Source organism: Delphinapterus leucas, chromosome 16 (genome assembly GCF_059928025.1).
Source record: "Delphinapterus leucas isolate spDelLeu-1000000601 "Yukka" chromosome 16, BTC_Dleu_Yukka2, whole genome shotgun sequence".
NCBI lineage: Eukaryota > Metazoa > Chordata > Mammalia > Artiodactyla > Monodontidae > Delphinapterus > Delphinapterus leucas.
In genome coordinates this window covers 60,407,114-60,431,549 of record NC_143144.1, presented here as the reverse complement: position 1 = coordinate 60,431,549, position 24,436 = coordinate 60,407,114, and the positions used below count along the sequence as shown (strand labels likewise).

At 46.2% G+C, this 24,436-nt stretch overlaps 3 protein-coding genes across 12 annotated transcripts in view; 2 read left to right on the top strand and 1 right to left on the bottom strand.

Annotated features, from left to right (window-relative positions):
- Positions 1-541, top strand: part of FBXW4 (F-box and WD repeat domain containing 4) — an 81,394-nt gene extending 80,853 nt beyond the window's left edge. Inside the window, exon 9 of the mRNA XM_089898072.1 lies at positions 171-541. Coding sequence (XP_089754198.1) covers positions 171-197 — 27 coding nt within the window. The 3' untranslated portion in view covers positions 198-541. The remainder of the gene's footprint in view (positions 1-170) is intronic.
- DPCD (deleted in primary ciliary dyskinesia homolog (mouse)) lies at positions 148-23,558 on the bottom strand. 7 transcript variants are annotated; one of them, XM_089898085.1, is made up of 6 exons: positions 22,983-23,554; positions 14,358-14,438; positions 8,617-8,741; positions 8,139-8,299; positions 1,494-1,596; positions 148-460 (listed from the first exon to the last, which is right to left on the bottom strand). In XM_089898085.1, the coding sequence occupies exons 1-6, from the start codon at positions 23,044-23,046 to the stop codon at positions 356-358; spliced, it is 639 nt and encodes a 212-aa protein (XP_089754211.1). In that variant the 5' UTR covers positions 23,047-23,554; the 3' UTR covers positions 148-355. The 7 variants fall into 7 exon arrangements, with proteins under 7 accessions (XP_089754211.1, XP_089754210.1, XP_022424693.1 ...); XM_089898084.1 differs by having other exon boundaries at positions 8,139-8,272; positions 14,358-14,503; positions 22,976-23,170; XM_022568985.3 differs by having other exon boundaries at positions 8,139-8,272; positions 22,983-23,155.
- POLL (DNA polymerase lambda) overlaps positions 23,091-24,436 on the top strand; it is a 16,889-nt gene continuing 15,543 nt past the window's right edge. Inside the window, exons 1-2 of one of the 4 annotated variants that reach the window (XM_022568975.3) lie at positions 23,091-23,198; positions 24,045-24,185. In XM_022568975.3, the coding sequence (XP_022424683.1) occupies positions 24,071-24,185 (115 nt within the window). In that variant the 5' untranslated portion in view covers positions 23,091-23,198; positions 24,045-24,070. The other 3 variants (XM_022568974.2, XM_089898079.1, XM_089898078.1) reach the window with 3 other exon arrangements.

Below are 24,436 nucleotides of genomic sequence, written 5' to 3'. Positions count from 1 at the left end.
TCTTCTCCATCTAAGACCCATACCTCCCTTTATGTGGAAGGTTCTATATTGAAGGTCCCTAGGCTAGAGGAGAAGGAAATGTCATCACCAGCACCCTCCCTGGGGGCAGAAGCATCAGAGGTGGACAAGAGGGCAGTGCACCCACAGTGACTCACAATTATTTTACTCAGGAGAGAAGACCACGACTCAGGGGCTAGGAGTGCCCTGAGGCCCAGTTCTTACAGAGCCTGGACAGCTCCTGGGAGAAAAGAGGCTGCCCCTGTGCCGGAAAGGCCCAAGGCTTGAAGTCTCAGAGGCCTCTACAGGAAGAGCCTCACCCACACTCAGCGCTGGAAGTGCAGGCCTCAGGGGTCCGCTACTGAGTCTTGCAGTCCCCGTCACTGCTGTGTGCTGTCTTTACCTTCTTCAGCTCCTTCTGCAGGTTTGACTCAGCTACTAGGACCTCCTTTGGCTTCTGGTACTGTGGATGGAGCCAAGGAGAGGACATGATTCAGTCACATCACCCCTCTCTACGCACACACACTCTCTCTCCCTCCCTCTCCCTCTCTCCCTCCCTCTCCCTCTCTCCCTCCCTCTCCCTCTCTCCCTCCCTCCCCCTCCCCTCTCCCTCCCTCCCTCCCCCTCCCCTCCCTCTCTCCCCCTCCCCTCTCCTCTCCCTTTCTCCCCCTCCCTCCCTTTCTCCCCCTCCTTCTCCTTCTCCCTCTCTCTCCCTCTCCCTTTCTCCCTCTCCTTCTCTCTCCCTCTCTCTCCCTCTCCCCCTCCCTCCTTCTCTCCCCCCTTCTCCCTCTCCCTCCCTCCCTTCCTCTCCCCCTCTCCCTCTTCCTCCCTCTCCTTCTCCCTCCCTCCCTTTCTCCCTCTCCCTCTTCCTCCCTCTCTCCCTCTCCCTCTTCCTCCCTCTCCTTCTCCCTCCCTCTCCCTCCCTCCCTTTCTCCCTCTCCTTCTCCCTCCCTTTCTCCCTCTCCCTCTCCCTCCCTCTCTCCCTCTCCCTCCCTCCCTCTCTCCCTCTCCCTCCCTTTCTCCCTCTCCCTCTCTCCCCCTTCTACCCCCTTTATTCTCTCTCCCTCTCTCTCTCCCTCTCCCTCCCTTTCTCCCTCTCCCTCTCTCCCCCTTCTACCCCCTTTATTCTCTCTCCCTCTCTCTCTCCCCCTTCTACCCCCTTTATTCAAAGATGAGGAAATTGAGGCCTACGAGGTTGAATGACTTGCTGAAGGTCACACGGCTGGGTAGCCCTTTGGACCATCTAGAACCCCAGTTCTGTGGATTCTACCCCTCCCCATCACCCTCTATCCTCTTCCAGCTATGATTTTAAAATCAGCCTCCTCCTGAGCCCTCACCAGCTCACACCATGCTGAGGCAGACAGGCCTGTTCTCTAGCAAGCACACCCCAGGAGTAGCTGGGGCTGGAACTGAGGACTCCAGTAGGATGGGAACTGGGCAGGGGAAGAAGGAGCCTTTCCCTGACATAGTGGCCAAGAAGTCTGAATGACTCTTACAGAGATGACGAGGGTGCAGTTGGCATGAGCGAAGCTCAGCGAGGAATCATCCAGAGGTAGCTGATACCTGTCTAGGTCAGGTATTGAGAACTTCTTGTAGTACCTGTGGGGACAAGAAGAGGCCATGAGAACACCCAACAAAGTGACCCCAACAGCTGGGCATCAGGCCCTCTGACACCAAACTTCTACACAATTCTCCCCACACAGCCAAAGAGGAAGAGGGGAAGCCGGTTAGAACACCAGTACCTTAGAGCTTAGTGGTCCTGGAAGAGAAAGAAAGGCCTTACGGCCAGTCCAGCAATGGAACAGGGCCAGTCATAATTCCTTGATTAGACCAGGGGTCGGACTGACTCATACTTCAAGCTCAGTCCTCCCAAAGACACGTGGAAGAAGCCTCCTGGAATACACAATTGGCTCAGGCGAGCCCTACCTCCTCAGCACCCGAAGAAAATGGGATATGTGTGCTAACAAGAAACCGAATAAGGAAATCTAGGGCTGTCCTTGAAAGCTGGGGACTGACAGTTGGCACTTACATGGCACTTTACTGAGGACCTCAGCTACCTTTTCCTCCTTTGGGGTCTTTGAAGGCCTTGTTAGCCTGACTCTACTTGTAGGCCAGAGAGGGGAGTACATCCACAAGGAGAAATATCCCTAAGAGAACAAGCCATGTGACTCATCAAGGAAGCTGGATCTCTGGGGCTCTGGACTACTTTGCTGGCCCTGAGACCCCACTCCTCCATTTTCACATACCACACTCGGTCTCCCCCATTGGCAGGTGACAGTCCAGAGATTAATAACCCCTTTTAGTAAAAAAACAAAACAACCCTGGGACTTCCCTGGCAGTCCAGTGGTTATACTGCTCGCTTCCGATACAGGGGGCAAGGGTTTGATCCCTGGTCAGGAGACTAAGATCCCACATGCCGCACGGCACAGCCAAAAAACTAAAAAAACAAAACAAAACAAACCCAGATAGCAACATCCAACCCATAATGTCTGTAATTTGACCTCCTTTGCCAAAGAGGAAACTCAGGCTCAGAGAGGTGAAATATCTCACCTGGCTTCACAGCCAGTTGTCAGTAGAGTCAGGATTAAAGTTCCCTGATCCTGGTCTGGTGCTTATTTCACTGGAGCACAAGCAATGGCCTCCTCACCTCTAGCAATAGGACTGTTTGGCATTTTCCTTGGTGGAAGTATGACCTAGGCTCTGGCCAGTGGCTACCAGACCTATCACCTGGGCATGGCATCACTGCTGCTGCAAGGGTATGTGGCTGGGCAGGGAAACGCTGCAGACAGGTACAGACAAACTCAAGTGAGGGGCCTGGAGAGGACAGGGCTTTTAATATGTCAGAGGGGCCTGGTCATTGTGGCAGGTACCCCCAGTCCACTTCAAAAGCCCTGATGCCCTGGGGACTCAGGAGAGTTGACATCAATGCAAGCACTTCTGCCCTGCTCTCCCTGCCCAAATCCCTCAGTTTAGTGAAGGCTCTCAGGGCCCCTATCCTCCAGGTTCCTCACTCCCCGCCAAGGTGCTGGGACCCGTGGCAGGAAAAGAATGTTTACTTAAAGGCTGACAGTTCAAAAGGAGTGGGGGCTGGGGGATCCTAATGGCACCACAAGTTTGCTTTATTTTCCAAACTCTGCCCCAGGGAAAGGTGATCCATCTGCCTACAAACCGGGGTGGAATGTCGGCTTCATCCTCTTCCTAGCCAGCCCAGGCTGAGGGCTCTTTCTGGGGCCTCTGGTCTGGCCAGCAAAGGTGGCAGACACTGATAATAGGGAGGGAGTCAAAGGTTAAACAGCAGAGATTAGATGAACACAAAGGCTTGTTAGGAAGTGTTAACATCTTCCCTGCAAACATACACAAGAAGCAGAACCGGGAGAGAAGCAGCCGGGCACACACAGCTCAGCCGAACCCAGGGGGCCTGTGTAAGCCCTTGCTGCGCAGAACGTGGGGACATCCTTTCTGCCTACCTGGCTGTGTGCTGGGGAGGGGGGACAGGGACACACCTGTGTACTCTCAGAGGGGCACCGTCAAGGCACATTCCCCAGGCAGGGGTAGTAGGACTGGAGAAAGAGTCCCAGGGCTTGGTCTCAACAGCAATGACAAGATCAAAGGGAACTTGAGTTGCATGACTTACCCCAGCTTCCCTGTTCTACTCCCATCACCTCTCACGAGGTGGGGGGATGGACGCAGAGTAGGTCTGGAGGCTCAGCTCTGTTATGAGTATTCTAATGGATTCAGTTTATTGGCTGAGGTTAAACCATTTTCCTCAGGGGCTTCTGATGGGCAGTCTTCAAGGGAGTATGGGGCATCTGCTTTCTCTCCTCAGGGAGCAGCCCACACTCCCTTATCTCCATCCCTGGCCTTGGGGTTTGCCCTGAGAAGAACCATGCTTCACTTTCTCACCAGCACCTGGACTGGAGAGGGACCCACTGTGCTTCTGGAAAAGTCCAAATGCACAGCCTCAGGCAGCCCTAGGTAGGCAGCAACCATTTCTTAGGCGTCAGCTGTGTCCCAGACCTTGAACTATAAGCTGGGGATTTAAGGATGGAGAAGAAACAGGCCATATCGCTGAACGAGGAGACCCGGTGTTTCTGCTGGACGCTAAGCCTTTATAGTGTGGTGCTTCCTGGACTTTTCGCTGATGCACAACACCCCCATTCTCACCTGCCTTCACTGTCCTTGGTCTCAGCCACACAGTCAAAGGTGACATTTATGAATGCTAAATCTGTGCCAGGCCCTGTTCAACATACACTGAATCCTCAAAACAGCCCTCTCAGGTTGGTTGCTTCTGTTATCCTCTTTTACAGAAGAGTAAACTGAGGCACAGGAAAGTTAGGTATCTTGCCCAAGTCATAAAACTGGTAAAGGGAGATACCCTTATTACAGTGATAATCCCCCCAATCTCCTGACCCCCCCGCCATCGCTCTACATTCTCACCTCAAAGTAACAGACCACCTAGTCTAGGTTCCCTGCGTCTGTCCAAGGGTGGGGCAGATATGGGGGGTGGTCACCCCCAGAACCCTGCCACCCTGCAGGTCTCCTGGACACTCCCTCTAACACAGAGTGGGCTTCCTTTCTGAATGTAAAAGTGTCCAAAAGATGTATGTGGAAGCAAAGGCTCTCAGGAGGACTCCCTGGCCCTGTCCTGTGACTCTGGACAGGCCACTTCACTTCTGGGCCTCAGTTTCTTCCTCCAAATTCCTTTCTAAAAATAAAGGAGCTGCCCTAGATGAACTTTAAGTTGCTGTCAAAGGGACTGGAACAGGCCAACTCTGTACCTCTCTCAAACTGTGCCAAAAGGACAGCTCCTTCACTTTGGCTATTTCAGAAATGATCCACTTCACCCTATCACTTTCTCTCTGCTGTCTCCCCTTCCCAATTCCCAGTCCTTTCCCAACCCATTCTCCCTTTTAGTGAACCGAGAAAGGGCACAAGAAGCCAGGCCTTTAGAGAGAGACTCTGGAGGAGGCTGAAAGTAGAAGCAGGATGGCTGTGGAGTCACATGGGCCACGCCCCACACACCTCCAGTGGGTGCTCTGCACACCTGCACACAGGCTTGGCCAGAGTGGTCGAGAGAAGCCTCTAGCCAGTCCGTCCCTTAGAGAATCAGTCGGCAAATCTCCCCTTCTTTCTTAAACATCAACACTCCAGGCAAACTGGTCACCCCTGCCTACAGTAGCCCCTCGTAGAGAGTCACAGCACACATTCACATACTAAAGGCACTCAGAAGTCCTACCAAAGTGAGTTTCCAAAAGTTATTTGGCCACAGAATCCTCTTTTCTAGAGATGCCTATTAACACTCCCACAGTGTTAGTATTACCGATGTCAAATCAGCCAAGCTCTCCTCAGGTTCTAATTTTCAAAGAATTGTTGAGGGCCTGCTTCAGGCCGGGCATGGGGCTGAGTGTTTGTACATATACAATTTCATAATTCCCCAAACAATCTGTGACGTACGTATGAGTATTCTCCTATGATATATGAGGAACCCTTGCCCCAAATGCTACGGGTAATATGTGGCAGTGGCCAGATTCAAGCGGACATCTTCCTACTCCACATCCTAGCTCATTCCACTTATGGCTGCCAGCTTCTAGGCTGAGGCTAGGAACCTTCTTTCTGCACAAACACTCTTACTGGGAATAGATGGTGCCACAATGGGATCCTGGGAAAGCACTTTCTTCCTTCCCTGATTCATCCCTTGCTATTACCTGGGGCCAAGGACATAATACACTGGAATCAATTCCTTCAAGAGAAATGGCCAACCCAGTTATTCAGAGACAAGGCAGGTATAGACAAAGGAACTCTGGCTTTTACTGGTAACCATAATCCAGAATATCAGAATCGGGGCAGGCATGGAACCTCCAGGTGAAGGAAGTCAAATCAGAAAAGCCACAGTGTGATGGAAACTGAAGAGGCCTGGGCACCGAAACCATCACTAACTATCCCTTCAGTAAGTCAGTTCATCATGCTGACTTTATAGATAATCATTCATATATAGCACAAGAATAAAAATACATACCCTGTCCACCACTGGATGATGTGATGATCAGAAAACAGATTTTTAAAGTATCTTGAAAAAGCTAAACACTGCTCAAAGGAATAGCTATTGAGTTCTGTATATTTCGGGGTAGTAAAGGTATAGGACATCTTCTACTCCAGATAGAAGATGAAAATGCCACTAGGCTCAGAAGAGCCTTTTAGGGGTTTAGCGGCCTCTCTCACCTTCCTCCCAGCAGAGGATCCTGAGGAAGGCTGGGCCGCTGAACCTGAGATCTCATTGTAGGCTCTGCAGTGGGCACTCACATACTCCTCTCCCCTCTTTGGGAATCCAATCCCGGCCCTGCTCACTCTGGGGCACTACTCCCATCCCACCTGGCCTTACCCATCAATTCAAAAATGTCTCCCCCTGCGTTGGGCGCCAGAGTGGGCCTCTGGCCACGGAGCGCCTGGCCAAGAGCGCCACCTATGGCTGAATACGCACAGGAGATGGGACCCAGAGGATCTGCCTGCAGATGAATTTTTTGGTGAGCTAGCTAGCCTCTCTTTTCTCACTCCCTGGTAATCACATTTCTGCTGGGTATCTGTATTCGACAGTGACCTCTGGGGGACAAAAGGGAGGCAGCAGCCAGCTGCGCAAACTGCTGGGCTGCAGATTCAAGTGCTATCAGAAGCACTTTTGTTCCTAATTTGGGCCCAGGGCCTCTTACGCCAGGGAATGTTTGCTGAAGCACGGAGTTTGTTTTCCTAAAGGCAATTTCTCTGTTGTCTGAAATTGCTAAATTCCACTTTAGGCACTGACTCCTGTTAATGATGAGAACAATAACAGGAATAAACTGCCTTTTATCTGAGGGCTTCAAAGTGCTTTATAAACGCAAATCCTTATTATTATGACTTTGTATTTATAGACAAGGCCCACTTCAGGGGCTGCTGGCTGCGTGTACAGCAATAATCCTGAAATTAATTCATTCATCTCTACCCCTTCCCCACCACTTAACCCTGCCAAAGTGAGACAGTGTGGGGGTCATAGAGGAGGGCAGAACCCAGGGCTGCACCAGGGGAGCCTGGGAGGCACGGACCTTGAGGGAGATGGAACGGGAGGCTGGCACCACACCACCTGAGAAGATGGACAAATAGCTGGGTCCTCCTTACTGCTTGTAAACTAGTGGATGGATGGGGACACCTCTGGCCTAAGCTTAGCACCCCATGAGACATGTTGGGTGGCTTCACAGTCTGTGGACCAGTAACTCATAAAACCTCCCATCTCAATGCCCCAAATCTATTTCATGGGAGTTGGTCCTATTCTGCAATCCCTGACTCAGGTCACAACCGAGTCATCACAGGGCTCTTCTCTTCTCCTGTGATCAGTCAGAGCTCCAGAAACCCAAACGAGATCAATGCATTTCCAAGATGATCAGCCCAGAAGCAGCCCTGCCAGGATTAGATCTCCACTTTGGTCACCTTCTGTCCCCTCAACCCCACATTTTGCCTTCCCCTAGCAGACTATGAGAAGAGGAGCAAAGGGAAGTCTAGTAACCCCTTTGAAACATAATGCAAGAGACTTCATGCAAGAGACTTCCAAGAGGCCAAAGCACCAGCTCACTGTCCCTCAGTTCAGGGAGGAATAGGTTTGCTGCTCCCAGACCAGTACTTTAAAGTTCGATAACTGCCACCTCAGACAGGTGCACCTTCCAGGCCATGGCTCCCTGCCAGCTCCAACAGTGATGTTACCAGGCCAAGTTCATCATGGACTGGATCCAGCCAGAGGTCAAGGCACAATAACCTTACAGCAGAACCACTTAAGATCACAAGGCAATGGCCGGGTGATTCCGTCAACCTCTCATTCATCCAACAAATATTTACTGAGCCCCAGTCTGTGCCAAGTACTGGGCCAGATACTCATTGTTCAAATTTCCCTGCCCCGGTGGAACTGATTACAATATTCAAGCTGGTCCTGCAGAGAGAAAGCCCTTCAGTTTTTAGCACCTACTACAGGGCTTTAGTGAAGCCCTCCTACCTCCCTCAGAGCTGGACAACAGGCTTCTCTGCCCTCTGAGGTGGGAAGCCATCTGAGCCCTAACCTCAGGTCAAACCCCACCCCCACCTTGCTCATACACGAGCAGGCAGGTGCCCACCATGCCACTTACTTTTTGTTCGTTGTTCTGACGACAACACAGCGCTCCTTCTGGTCCACACAGACACTGTAGACATCCTTAGGGTACGGGAGGTTTCGAATTCGCCACTGGAAACTCATCTTGGTGTCCTTGCGCATGAAGATGGGCTGCAGAAGGCAAAGCCAACTTGAGGACTATTCTTGGAGGGGGGTGGGAAAGGATGGCTCCCCCCTCCACAAAGCTCTATCAAGGGGCACAATGGGAGACCCTCAGCTCTTCCCTACAGCTCCCCTCTGATACTGCCATTGCTGTGACATTCTAGGCCTGGAGCCCTCGCCCTGGGATGACTAAGCCAAAACCCTTTGGGTACTCATTCAAGCAAACATTTCTAGAGCACTGTGTCCAGGTGGGTACACTGGAGATGAGGAGGTGAACAAGACACGGCGCCTGCCCCCGAGGGCCAGCAGCCCACTCCCCCAGCCTCCCCAAGACACCTGACAGACAGACATACATTGGAATTGCTTTCCGTGATGAGTTCAGGCCCCAGGCTCCCTGCTCCTGGGAGTGCTGGCTCTCCCACCTCAATCTGCCACTGGCCCAAGGCGCCCAGGGCACTCTTCACACGCCACTTCCTCACTGAGGAGAGAAGGAAGCAGTGGGATTATGGGGAAGAAAGGTACTATGCTTCTTTCTGCTGAATCATCAATATCACATTAGGTAACTGGAACAGGATAAAAGTGGGAGCTACAGGCTTTTACACTGGCTTTATCCATCTGAGCAGGGACCTCACAACCTCTGAAATCTCAGGAGAGTATTTCAATATTAGACAACTTGTAAAGCCCATATCATGGGTGCCCAGACAAAAGGAATTAGAACAAAGCTCTGAAAGGCGCCAAGTGGAGTTTAGAAAACCCCAGGTGTGACTTCATGCAAAGGGAAGATGTGAATGTTAGGAAAAGGGTAGCTACCAGTAACAGGGAAAATGTGGATCCCCAAAAATGTGACATGCATTTTTCCCTCTAAAAATGGGCAGAGGAAAAATGAATTAAGAGGGTGAAAGCTGATAGGCAGATTTGTCTCATGATTCAGAAAGTCTAAATATAGAAATTCACTCATCTCAGGTGCACATGGCTTAAAAGTCCCAGAGTTGTATTTACAGGAAATTTTAGGCACACACCATATTTTAAATGCATTATTTATAAAAGATCTAATGTACATTTTTTGTAGAGTGGAATCATCCTTTTATAATGCAAATAATCATCTCTATTTTACAACCCAGATGTTTGCATAAGATTTTTTTTTTTCAATTAAGCCACATACTTTATGGAAATTCTAAGTGAAAAGACTAATTCAGTAGACACTAACTGAAAGCCCCTGCTGGGATGCTCAGGAACCCTGCTCAGCCCTGTCACAGTGACTGCTGTCAGCACGCCCATGGCCACAGGGGGCTTTCCTGAGTGCGACCCCTCTGTTCCTTCCCTGCCCGCAGCAATGGGGGTCTTCCAGGTGGCAGTCCCAGCGTTGCTCCAGGCCAGCAGCCTTCCTGAAGCTGCTGTGAGGAGCTAAACAACTCAGAAAGTGCCTGGCGTCCTGTCGCAGTTGCTCCTTTTTCTGGGCCGGGGGGGTGAGAGCTGCAATGCGATTCTCAGGATGGGTTTCTTTGAGACCTTCTGGGCAGCTGTGCCAAACCCAGACACCCTCACTGCTCTAAGTAAGGCACACAAGCTGAACACAAAAGTATGCTGCACAATTCGAATTTTCCCTTTAATATGTGCTTTTATAAGGTCTGGTGCCTTCTGCAGTGTGATTTTATTACGTCTCAGGGCCAAAAACTCTCCCTAGAAACACATTTCCAAGTTTACAATGCAAATAAATAAGGAAGAGTAAAACTTGGAAATATACTTTAAAGGCAACTTTTTTCTTTTTCTCACAAATACTTCTTCTCTCTTAAGTGAATGGACTGTGACCAGAAGTATATCCAAATCTATTCATGTAATACTTTGCTTAACTGGAAGCCAGCCTTCTGGGTTGCAGTGTTCACAGTTGCAAATTCAGAAGCGACAAATGCCTCTAAGTGGCGGTTTCCTGTGACAAGACCCATGTATCTCACTCTTTATTGTAGGAAAGATCACTCCCAGATTCTCAGACATGTATAAAATGCTATGTGTAGAATAAGGCAGGAAATTAATTTTTTCCCAGGCATACTGACAACAGCACGACGGGACAGCTCACATCAAGGGCAGCGACAGAACTAAAAAGGATGTGGGACCATTTGGTGTGAGGACAAACAAACATCCTTAGACCCTGACAGGATCACGATATAATAGAACACAGTCATCACAGAGTTTAAAGGTGGAGGTTCCTTTAGAAAGCATCTAGTCCAATACCTGTATTTTTCAAATGGGAAACAGCATTTCTTCCCTGCCTGCTCTCCTTCAACCCTTGCCACCACTCTTCAGGGGAGAGTATGAAGAATTACCAAGGCTCAGAAAGATACACTAACTTGCAAAAAACACAGCTAAAATTCAGGTCTCCTAACTTCAAGACCAGAATTTGAATCATTAGTAAAAGGCTAACTTGTATTCTATAAACATTCAATAAGCATACATGATATTTTAAAAGGTTCACTTAAAAAAAAATGAAGCTCTATTTCTTTTTTATATTTTAGCATTTAAAGGAAAAGCTTCAATTATTTGAAAATGTATTGATAAGTTATGAAAACCTAACTATCTAGGGCTTGATAAGTGAGGCGTCCTGTAATCATGGACCCTGTTAAATCATGTGTCCTGAGGCACGATGCCAGTGTGGCCAGGAGAGGCAATTCCGATACCAGGATATCCTGTCTACTCTTTAATCCATGGAATACTGGGTTTGGAACAGAAACCTTCCCAAGGAGTACCCTAAGGAGGAGGAAAGTCAGCTACTGGTTTCCTTACTGCTGACCTTGAAAGCCACTCAGGTCACAGAAATTTGGACCCTTGGCTGTTTTGCCTTTTTTTTTTTTTTTAACACCTTGGAATTAAATTCTTTGTTAGAATATGAAGAAAGCCTCCGTATTCATTCCCTTGTGAGATAAGATCCAACAAATGAATCGGTGAAGTCCTTGTTATTTCTCCCATGGACGTGGGCATGAATGCACACATGCAAATACATTTTGTCTTTCTTGTCCTGTCTTTGTTCCTGAACTCAAGGACAGCTCCTGCGGCAACAGAAGACTGTTTGCACCTGCTGTCACTCTGATTTGATTATATGTTAAACCCAAACTGGTGTGTGCAAGGCAGCTCCCTGGGACGCTGTCATATCTTCCCGGCTGAGCCAGGGCCAGTCCTTGGAAAGGAGACTTTCAATGACCCTGTAAAGGGTCTGATGGGGAATATATGAGGGAGGCAGCGCCTGGGGCCTTTTTCCTAAGTCAGCAGGAAGCAGGCTGATGTCCCAGACTGCTGAAAGGAGGCCCCATCTTTCAGGTGGGCTAGAAAGTGGAGGTCCTAAAAGGCCTCTTTCCCCAGAGCTCCAAGCCCTGGCCCACTTCCAATGTGGATAATTACATTCCCCTTTCCTAAGTACTCCCTGCAGCTTAAACTGGATGCAGGATTCTTCTTTTCTGCCCTAAAACACTGCAACATTGCTATGTGGCTATTAAACAGCTGCCACGTCCCATCCCTGAGGAGGCTGAAGGGAATCGAGTGGGTCATTTATAAAGCCGGTGAAGTGCTTGGGGATGAAAGTGCTCAATATCCTCCAAATGCAGCCTGGGGTGGTTAGGCTGGCGGTCAAATACCAAAGCAGATTAAGCCGGTAATCCGAATGTAATCGCTGGGGGACGGCCTGCCCTTCAGCCTCTGCCCCCCTGGACATGCTGTGTTCTTCTAGGGCTGGTTTGATGTTCCGATCATTGTTATGGGGCCCTTCAGTTTTTTTCCTCTATGAATACACATACAGCATTCACTGTGGGGGGTGGGAATGAATAGCATTGAGAGGGCAGAAAAAAAATATGACACTACTATGCTTATTAACACCGACCGGAAGAGCTCCAACCCAGACAGATGTACTATCGGTAATTCTCTCTGTAAATTACTTTCTGGGTTTTTTGGACAGAAAACCAGTTTGGCCAATTATCCAATTTGTATAATTAGCTGAAAAAATGGAAACTATTCCCATTTACACCCACAAAAACCCCATCCATATTTTGCTTCAAAGAATGCACAAATGAAAGTCAGTTCAGGTCCTGGGATTATTTATACTTAAAAATGAAAAACAAACAGTATTTTGCAAGCTGGCAGAGGTAGGGTGGGGTGGTTGGAGACAGGTAAGAAAAGGATCAGCTGTTCAAAGGGCCCAGTGGTTTGAGTGGGGTGTTCCTTGCCGCCCATCTCTGTCCTGCTCCCTCCAGCCCCTACCCGGGTCATTCTGGGGAGAACAAGATTTAGTAAGAAAAGAAAACAGGATTAAATAACCTCAACTCCCAACAGAATGTTCTTGTGGATTAAATCATGGGTTCTTCATCAGATAGACCTAGGCTTAAATCCTAGCTCTGTAACTAACCAGCTGTGTGATTCTGAGCAAGGTGCTTATCCTCTTGAAGCTTCCATTTTTCCCGACTGTTAAATGAAGACAGCAGTAACCTACCACACTGGGCTGTAATGTGGTTGGTTCGTGTAAACCACTTAGCATGGCGCCCAATAAAAGTTACGGTATTGCTATCATTAGGTAAACTTTAGTCAGACAACGTTCTCCTATGAACCTCCATTTCTACTTTTAAGAAAAAGGAGTTTGGAGGCCACTGTCTATTCTCCACCTGCCAAGAGGGAAAATGACAAGTTCATGTGGGATGCTACAAATGAAGGGACCTGGACTTTTTCTCATTTTAATTTCATGTCCAAGCACAACTAAGATGCCTTGGGTTTTATTTGTTTGTTTGTTTTTACAGCCACAGCCCCGACAGCTGTATTATTTGCTCTGTGTGGAGAAGAGAGGTGACGCTGGGGGCTGGGGGAGAAGAGCTGCCGCTAGTCCCCGGCCTGGTGATGGTGTTGGTCAGCCCACGTGACCTCTGCTTTCATAAGCTCACCCCTGTTAGGCATTCCAAGGCTGTCACCCCCTGGGAGCGCTATAAATTACAATGGTTTGTGAGGATATTACTACTGTACTGGTTTCCACCAAATCAGTGTCATATGCTAAACACATCAAGATTTTTAATAGTAGCAGACTAAACCAATTGGGACTGGAACCCAAGCAGCTCATAATAAGAAGGGATCAACACTTCACTCTGCGGCTGAACATGCACAGGACACATATTTTAAGACTGGAGACTAAGAGAATGCAAACCAGTGTAACCCGTGTTGTCGGTTCTAGACATTTATGAGCTGTCAGAAAAAGGGAAAAAGAAATTCCCTCGCCAATACTACCTGTCGATCAGGCCCGGGAAGAAATTAAAGTCAAGAATAATGACAAGAAAATAACCCAGCCCATGATTCCATCATTGGTCTTAGCATTTCAGGTGAAATTTAATAAAGAGACCAACTCCCACTGCTGACAGCCTCAGGCCCTGGGTCAAAGAACCAGCCACCTAGCTCTGGGAAGTCGGTTAATGCTGATGTGCATACCTGAGAACAGAGAATGAACAAATCGAATAATTCCCAGAAATCTGTGCTACGGCCCCTATTCATGAGCGTATTCTTAGAGGAAAAGGGCTGCAGGAATGAAAATGACTATGCTGCAAAATCACCGTTTCTACCTCCTACTCCCTTTGATTCAGACCTTCTCCAAAATGAGGGACACATTTAATAGAGTCACTTCTGAGGCAAGGTCAAAAGCTGCGCCTCTGATACTTGTTTGTTCCTGATATGGCTTCAGAAAACAAAACAAAAAATAGACAAAAAAAACTGCAGGGAAATCCTGCCCTTACCACTACTCAGCCTTCAAGGCTTACTTCCAATTCCACCTTCTCTGTAAAGCTTTTTCCCAACGGTTTCTTTACATGTCCATTCCCACCTGAGAAGAATTACTCACTCTCTCATTTGTCTGGGGGTGGAGTGAGGTTTACTGGTCAAGTGGACGCCCACTCCATCTCTGGTGTCCAGCCCTGACCTCAGATTATTTTCAGGAACAATCTTGCCTCAAGGGCTTCAGTCTCCCTGAGCTTCCACATGTGATGCTGGGATCCTCCCTGAAGCCTCAGCTATGCGTGTTTACCTGTGCTTAGGTCACCCCAAGTGTTCCTAAGGGCCCGCTGGGGGCCCCGTCACTTACCAAGTAGTTCACTTGTCTTCTCATCATATTCTTCGGCCATTTCCTTCCCATCTGGGAACAAATAGTGCACCTTCCTTCTCCCTAGGCACAAAACAGAGAGTGCCTTACCCCTGAGCCTCCTCTTGCCTTGGGCCTTGCAGGTCAAGAGATCTACCTGGGAAACACTAACAGCCTTGGGCATGTTAAAAAATCCTTCCCAGAGCCTCCCACGAACTCCTTGCCAACCATTGCCCACCACTACTCTAGGACATGTCCTGGGACTCACTTCCTTTCTAAGCTTTCTCTGAACATGTCTTTACTCTGCTGATTCTTCTACCAGCAATAGCTCCAAACTTATTCCCAAATGCTGAACTCCTCCTTGCCCTTCAAAATCCAGCTCAAATGTCACTTCCACTGTGAAATCTTCCTAAACTATCACCCCTAACCACTTTGGCAAAATTCATCACTTGTTTGTTTATGCCTCTCTGGTGCTTTATTCATATCCACAGTGGAGCATTGATCACATACTATACTTTTAAAAGCATCTGTTTCAAGAATGATATCATATTTATCTTTCTCTCCCCAGTTCCTAAAACCAAGCCCATGTGCTCAGGATACTGAACTGGGTTTCCCGACCAAGGCCTCCCTCCAGCCGTGCCCTCGCTCTGCCTTCTTCTGTACATCTCTAGGCCATCTCTATCACACATCCATACGATGTTAGTCCCCGTGTGTTCTCCTTACAGCATTTACCTTGGTATTATTTTTACATGTATTTGTGTGATTTTTGGATTATTGCCTGTCTCTTCTACTAAGGTAAGAGGGGTTTTATCCCCCCACCTATGGTTTCCCTATCACTTAGTATAGTATTTGGCATATTTTAGGAGCTCACCTAAATACTGATTGAGAGAATGAATGAACATTGCTTCATCTTTCGTTGAAAGCACAGAAGAACCCAATGGCGTCTCTTAGACCAGCTCTTCCACCTATGTAATATAATACTAAGCATTTTCTTAAAAGTGGCTGTGTAATTTCCCCTATTTTTACAGATAGGTAAGTAGACATAGGTAGGCTCCTCAGTGAGACTAATAACAGTACCAATGCCCAGTATACAGGTACCTAACGAATGCTTGATGAATATAGCCCCAAGGCCCTTAACCAGCTAAAGGAGTCACTAGCCAAAACTTGCAACTGTTATCTGATCTACCAAGCCTTTTCACTGTCCATTCACTCCTCTGAGACATAGTTCCCTTGAGTCATTCTGAATTTGTATTCTGGGGAAACTCACCCCCAAATTTGCAGGGCCTCTCAGTAGGCGCCTAGGTTACACCACCCTTACTCATTTGTTTGGCTCATAGAGCTATAAGAGGTTGTCCTGTCAGGAGTGGGGTATAAGGTGCTCCCTGTGAGTAGCTGAGGGTATCTGGCCTGACTCTCTTCTCCCCTGGAGTCCAGTCTTAAGTGCGGGCAGGATGCAGTGCTTACTATGGGCCAGGCACTTTACATGTTTTATTGCATTTATTCTCAAAATAATCCTATGTGCCTCCAGTACTTGTATTTCACAAGTAAGGAAAATTGAGGATTAAAGGTCATGTAACTTGTCCAAGGTCATAAAGCTAGGAAATGACAGCCCAGGCTTAAACTCACTTGAGGCCAAAGTTGATCCTGTAATAACCATACTAGGATATCTGTATGGCCTTAAGGTTATAAGGATGAACAATGCTCCAAGGGTTTATTGTTCATGTTTCTAGTGAATTACCTGTTTAGGCCTTAGCCTATTTTATTTGGGTATTCATCTTTTTCTTACTAATCTGATTGAACTTTGTATATATTAAGCACGTGTCATATATGTTGCAAATGTTCTGTTTTAATTGCCCTTTAACTTTGTTTAAGGTGGGTTTTCCCAAACAAGTGTTTAATTTTTATATGGTCAATTGTTTTTTCCTTTGTGGTTATTATCCAGAAGTTGTGCTTAGAATATCTTCCTGTACCCAAGATTCTATGTGTACATATGTGTACATATGTACACATAGAATGTGTACATAATCTATGTGTACATATGTATGTGAATATAAAAAATTTTAAGTTTATTACTATGATATTTTCGTGAAAGAAAAAATATAATAGGAACACCTCAATACATAAGGCAAATACTAACAGCCATAAAAGGCGAAATCGACAGTAACACATTCATAGTAGGGGACTTTAACACCCCACTTTCACCAATTGACAGATCATCCAAAATGAAAATAAATAAGGAAACACAAGCTTTAAATGATACATTAAACAAGATGGACTTAATTGATATTTATAGGACAGTCCATCCAAAAACAACAGAATACACATTTTTCTCTAGTGCTCATGGAACATTCTCCAGGATAGATATCTTGGGTCACACATCAAGCCTTGGTAAATTTAAGAAAATTGAAATTGTATCAACTATCTTTTCCGACCACAACGCCATGAGACTAGATATCAATTACAGGAAAAGATCTGTAAAAAATACAAACACATGGAGGCTAAACAATACACTACTTAATAATGAAGTGATCACTGAAGAAATCAAAGAGGAAATAAAAAAATACCTAGAAACAAATGACAATGGAGACAAAACGACCCAAAACCTATGGGATGCAGCAAAAGCAGTTCTAAGAGGGAAGTTTATACCAATACAATCCTACCTTAAGAAACAGGAAACATCTCGAATAAACAACCTAACCTTGCACCTAAAGGAATTAGAATAAGAAGAACAAAAAAAACCCAAAGTTAGCAGAAAGAAAGAAATCATATAGATCAGATCAGAAATAAATGAAAAAGAAATGAAGGCAACGATAGCAAAGATCAATAAAAACTAAAAGTTCTTTGAGAAGATAAACAAAATTGATAAACCATTAGCCAGACTCATCAAGAAAAGAAGGGAGAAGACTCAAATCAATAGAATTAGAAATGAAAAAGGAGAAGTAACAACTGACACTGCAGAAATACAAAAGATCATGAGAGATTACTACAAGCAACTCTATGCCAATAAAATGGACAACCTGGAAGAAATGGACAAATTCTTAGAAATGCACAACCTGCCAAGACTGAATCAGGAAGAAATAGAAAATATGAACAGACCAATCACAAGCACTGAAATTGAGACTGTGTTTAAAAATCTTCCGGCTTCCCTGGTGGCGCAGTGGTTGAGAGTCCGCCTGCCGATGCAGGGGACACGGGTTCGTGCCCCGGTCCGGGAAGATCCTACATGCCGCGGAGCGGCTGTGCCCGTGAGCCATGGCCGCTGAGCCTGCGCGGAGGCCCGCGTACCACAAAATACCAAGTAGGGAGTGAAATGTTATATTATTGGGGGGGGGTTGAAAAAAAAAAAAAAAATCTTCCAACAAACAAAAGCCCAGGACCAGATGGCTTCACAGGCGAATTTTATCAAACATTTAGAGAAGAGCTAACACCTTTCCTTCTCAAACTCTTCCAAAATATAGCAGAGTGAGGAACACTCCCAAACTCATTCTACGAGGCCACCATCACCCTGATACCAAAACCAGACAAACAGGTCACAAAGAAAGAAAACTACAGGCCAATATCACTGATGAACATAGATGCAAAAATCCTCAACAAAATACTAGTAAACAGAATCCAACAGCACATTAAACAGATCATACACCATGATCAAGTGGGGTTTATCTCAGGAATGCAAGGATTCTTCAATATACGCAAATCAATCAACGTGATATACCATATTAACAAACTGAAGGAGAAAAACCATATCATCATCTCAACAGATGCAGAGAAAGCTTTTGACAAAATTCAACACCCATTTATGATAAAAAACCTTGCAGAAAGTAGGCATAGAGGGAACTTTCCTCAACATAATAAAGGCCATATATGACAAACCCACAGCCAACATCGTCCTCAATGGTGAAAAACTGAAAGCATTTCCACTAAGTTCAGGAACAAGACAAGGTTGCCCACTCTCACCACTCTTATTCAACATAGTTTTGGAAGTTTTAGCCACAGCAATCAGAGAAGAAAAGCAAATAAAAGGAATCCAAATCGGAAAAGAAGAAGTAAAGCTGTTACTGTTTGCAGATGACATGATACTATACATAGAGAATCCTAAAGATGCTACCAGAAAACTACTAGAGCTAATCAATGAATTTGGTAAAGTAGCAGGATACAAAATTAATGCACAGAAATCTCTGGCATTCCTATACACTAATGATGAAAAATCTGAAAGTGAAATCATAAAACACTCCCATTTACCACTGTAACAAAAAGAATAAAATATCTAGGAATAAACCTACCTAAGGAGACAAAAGACCTGTATGCAGAAAATTATAAGACACTGATGAAAGAAATTAAAGATGATACAAATAGATGGAGAGATATACCATGTTCTTGGATTGGAAGAATCAATATTGTGAAAATGACTCTACTACCCTAAGCAATCTACAGATTCAATGCAATCGCTATCAAACTACCACTGACATTTTTCACAGAACTAAAACAAAAAATTTCACAATTTGTATGGAAACACAAAAGACCCCGAATAACCAAAGCAATCTTGAGAACGAAAAACGGAGCTGGAGGAATCAGGCTCCCTGACTTCAGACTATACTACAAAGCTACAGTAATCAAGACAGTATGGTACTGGCACAAAAACAGAAAGATAGATCAATGGAACAGGACAGAAAGCCCAGAGATAAACCCACGCACATATGGTCACCTTATCTTTGATAAAGGAGGCAGGAATGTACAGTGGAGAAAGGACAGCCTCTTCAATAAGTGGTGCTGGGAAAACTGGACAGGTACATGTAAAAGTATGAGATTAGGACACTCCCTAACACCATACATAAAAATAAGCTCAAAATGGATTAAAGACCTAAATGTAAGGCCAGAAACTATCAAACTCTTAGAGGAAAACGTAGGCAGGACACTCTATGACATAAATCACAGCAAGATCCTTTTTGACCCACCTCCTAGAGAAATGCAAATAAAAACAAAAATAAACAAATGGGACCTAATGAAACTTAAAAGCTTTTGCACAGCAAAGGAAACCATAAACAAGACGAAAAGACAACCTTCAGAATGGGAGAAAACATTTGCAAATGAAGCAACTGACAAAGGATTAATCTCCAAAACTTATAAGCAGTTCATGCAGCTTAATAACAAAAAAACAAACAACCCAATCCAAAAATGGGCAGAAGACCTAAACAGACATTTCTCCAAAGATATACAGACTGCCAACAAACACATGAAGGAGTGCTCAACATCAGTAATCATTAGAGAAATGCAAATGAAAACTGCAATGAGATATCATCTCACACCAGTCAGAATGGCCATCATCAAAAAATCTAGAAACAATAAATGCTGGAGAGGCTATGGAGAAAAGGGAACCCTCTTGCACTGTTGGTGGGAATGTAAATTGATACAGCCACTGTGGAGAACAGTATGGAGGTTCCTTAAAAAACTACAAATAGAACTACCATATGACCCAGCAATCCCACTACCGGGCATATACCCTGAGAAAATCATAATTGAAAAAGAGTCATGTACCAAAATGTTCATTGCAGCTCTATTTACAATAGCCCGGAGATGGAAACAACCTAAGTGTCCGTCATCGGATGAATGGATAAAGAAGATGTGGCACATATATACAATGGAATATTACTCAGCCATAAAAAGAAATGAAATTGAGCTATTTGTAATGAGGTGGATAGACCTAGAGTCTGTCATACAGAGTGAAGTCAGAAAGAGAGAGACAAATACCGTATGCTAATACATATATATGGAATTTAAGGGAAAAAAATGTCATGAAGAACCTAGGGGTAAGACAGGAATAAAGACACAGACCTACTAGAGAATGGACTTGAGGATATGGGGAGGGGGGAAGGGTAAGCTGTGACAAAGCGAGAGAGAGGCATGGACATATATACACTACTAAACATAAGGTAGATAGCTAGTGAGAAGCAGCCGTATAGCACAGGGAGATCAGCTCGATGCTTTGTGATCGCCTGGAGGGGTGGGATAGGGAGGGTGGGAGGGAGGGAGACGCAAGAGGGAAGAGATATGGGAACATATGTATATATATAACTGATTCATTTTGTTGTAAAGCAGAAACTAACACACCATTGTAAAGCAATTATACTCCAATAAAGATGTTAAAAAAAATATATATATATATGTATGAGTTTGTATGCATGGAAAAAATATGGAAGTTTCTGTATGGAAATGTCAATTGTGATTATCTCTGCATGGTAGGATTACCAGTGACTTGCTTATTTTTCTTATTTCCACAATGAACATAAATTATTTATGAAGAAGTGTGTTAGGTTCTCATTAGCAACAGAAGTGATTCTTGGTGGGAAGTTAGTAGCATCCTACGCCCACTCACATACACATTAGGAGGATAAATCAACAGGAGCGGTTTGACAAGGCATATACACACCTTTGGCTTTTTTTGTTTGTTTTCTTTCTTTTGATTTTGGTCTGGTGGGGGGACTAACAATGTTGTTTTGTGATGTTACTCACAAAAAAACTTAACGAAGTCCTAACTGATGAAATATTTGTTTAAACACTGTCCTTTGACCAAAGGAAGTGAAAGCAGAGACTAGAATAGATATTTTGTACACCCATGTTCACAGCAGTAATTATTCACAATAAAAAAAGTGGAAGCAACCCAAGTGTCCATCGACACACTGGTGTTTAAACAAAATACGGTATATACATACAATGGAAAAATGTTATTCAGACCTTAAAAAGGGAGGAAATCAAAATTTCCTCAAGCGACATGCGACATTTCCTCATTTCCACATGCGACAACATGGATGAACTTTGAAGACATTATGCTAAGTGAAATAAGCCAGTCACAAAAGAACAAATATTGTATACTCCACTTATATGAGGTTCCTGCTGTAATCAAATTCATAAAGACAGAAAGTAGAATGGTGATTACCAGGGGCTGAGGATAAGGAGACTGGGGAGTTAGTGTTTAATGAGTATAGAGTTTCAGCTGAAGATGAAAACGTTTTGGAGATGGATGGTGGTGATGGTGGCGTAACAATGTGAATGTACTTAATGCCACAAAACTGTACACTTAAAAAAAGCTAAAATGGTAAATTTATGTTAAGTACTTCTTACAATAAAAACAAACCCCACTGTCCTATGAGATAATGTTCAGAATCTTTGGTTTGGCATAGGAGATCTATCACAACATACCTCAATTTATCTGCAATCTCTCTTCATTTTCCACCATTTCCCCTCATCGCTTGAGAAAAGCGTCCTTTTATTCACTCTTGCATCCTAGCACCTAGTACCTTACACAGTGTAGGGAGATATTATGACTGGGTGAATGTTTTGGCCTCACTAAATGTTTTGTTATGCCCCTAGTAATCAGCCATATACTTTCACACCTCTGTGCCTTTACACGTGAGTCATTCTTCCTGGAATAACTATCCCCTCTTCTCCACTTAGCAAACACCTATTCATCCTTTAGGACCCATAAACATCACCTCTTCTGTCAGGTCCTCCTTCAAAGAGATAATCATTTTCACCTCTGTGCTCTCATAGCATTTTATAGAAGAGTCCAACCTCTATTTAACACACAAGCTTTTGTTTATTTACATTTTTTTCCTGACCACTATGTGAACTCCTGGGACGTGTCTTTTTCTATCTGCTCTAGCACACAACCTGACACACAGTAAAAAGCATCCCTAAGTACTGCATGAATAAATGAGCAAATGACCAGCTGACTTCAATTTCCACGCTTTCTTGACTGGCCTCTGCCTGTGGATGTCAGTCCCTGCTGGTTTCCTGAAAGCTACAGGAATTCAGACCGAATTCATTCTGGCTGCCAAGTGAGTCCAGGAAGGGACCCTGAAGCACTGGCCAGTCCTAGGGTGGAAGAATGTCAGAACTCCATCCATACCTCTGTGCCCACCTCTTCCAGGACCAGCACGAGGTGGGGGTAGGGGGTTGCTTTGTCTCCTCTAAAGACCCAGGGAACATTTAGAGGTTCACTTACAAAGATAACATTACAGCTGGAAAGGACCTCAGAGACAACACAGGTAATCCATCCACCTCATTTTACAGATGAGGAAAATGAGGTTCAAACAAGTCAAGAGGCCGATTGGGAAGCCCACGGTAAATTAAAGGCAGAGTCGTTAACTAGAGCCCAGGTGTCCTGCCTTTCTATGATACCAGGCTGCTTTCAGCAACAGAACCTCCAGACTGAGGTTCATGGGATCCCAGGTCAAGATTCAGTTGTACCACTGACCGACTCGGGGAGCTTGGGCCGATCTAAAATCCTGGATTTCAGTTTCCTCTTCTGTAAAATGGGGTCAAAACCACCTCTTGGGACAGCGGTAAGGAGCAAATGACAGTGAACGTGAAAAGAATTATTATTTATTAGTAACAAAACTCAGAGCGGAGTGAGGTGGTGTTCAGGAAACTAGGGTGTCCAGAGACGTGTGTTCCAGTCACCTCATCTCTCTGGGCCTCAGTTTCCTCATCTGCAAATGGTAACTGCCCTAGGGGGAGGCCGCGACCTTCCAGCCCTGCCGTCCTGGGCTGAGGCCCTTCCCGGAGGCGCCAGAGAGGAGGGCCGGACGCTGGGGGAAAGGACGAGGGTGCTCGCGGGGTGCCTCGAGTTACCGTCCTGCAGCAGCGCCGTCTTCTCTGCCGCCCGCAGACTCTCCAGCCAACCCGTCACCGCCATCTTCCCTCAGCCCAGCCGCGTGCCCGGCCGCTGCCATGGCAACCGTTTCCGCCTAGAGTCACTTCCGGATGACCCGGAAGAAGTTCTGGATATTTGCGTGTTCCCACCCCGCAACCCCTCACGCCCTTCGTCTGCTCTCATTGGCTGCTCTGGTAAGTAATTTACTCCTGCCCACCCCCGGTGACCCGTCCGGCCTGAAGTTGACCCCATCCGGCAACGAACCTGGGGAGTGGGGAGGAGCCTTCGGGGCAGGATCCAGACAGTCCATCCCTCGCCTGGCCCCCAGCTGGGGGAGTCCCGGGCGCGCGCCAGCTGCGTTCACGGCGGGTGCCTCACACCTGCCAGCGTCTTCTTCACCCCCAGCTGTGAGGCCGAGACTCCCCCAATCCGGGAAGGCGCCCCACACCTGCTGCAGTCGTGCATCTCCCTGCAGCTGCGGGCCTGCGCTCCCCCCGTGCTGAGAGGTCCGAGACCAGGGCAGGTGCAGGGCGTTTCCCCACCCCGCCTCCTAATCTCCACCTGCCATCCCCCACCCCGGTTTTCCTCTGCGGGTGTGTGATGGGGGTAGAGAAAGATTATATACAGGTCCCCCCGAGTCCCCACTCATTTTGGGAGCCCAAGTCCTTCCTAAAGATGGAGCTCCATTCCTAGCCTGGCATCTCGTTTTGGTAAAGCCTTTTGGAAGTGGGATGCAGCAGGAGCAGACACTGCACACTTAATCTTCAGAGCAACTCCCTGAGAAATGATATCATTTGGTACCCATCAAAATTCCCCCAATAGTTCCACTCTTCCCCTTATTTTCCCCAGTACTCTGAAAGTGGTGAGTATAGAGCTAGGCTAAACCACCCAAGTTCAGATGGGTTTTGGGAGACTCCTGGGAACTTGGCTACTGTCCCCAAGGCCTGGTCAGTAGAGACCCCACCTTCATAGTCAAAGGGCTTGGGGGACCTCAGTTCTGGGTTTCCACATGACAGCTGCCCTGATCAACCCTCCAACAGAAAGGCCAGGCTCCAGCCATACCTCAATGGACTCCAGGGGCATCTTGAAGGCATTTCCCAAGCGGAAGAAAATTCATACCAATCCATCATCAAAAGCACTTGCAAAGATTCCCAAGAGGGAAGACGGAGAAGCAGCAGGAGGTGAGTGGACCCAGCCTCAGAACCCTCATGTGTTTGAGCCTGAGGCTTCTTACTTCGTTCATGCCCAGAATCAGATATTGCAGTTGACTCTGTCCGCCCAGAGCCTGCAGGTTTGTTTTTACCTGCCTTGTCCTAGGCTTGGTCCCCAGTCTTTGACAGGCGACTTGCTGTTTTATCTTCTACCCCACCCTGAGACCTCCATAAATCAGAAAATACTCCCTGGTCCCTAAGGAAATGACCGGCAGAATCAT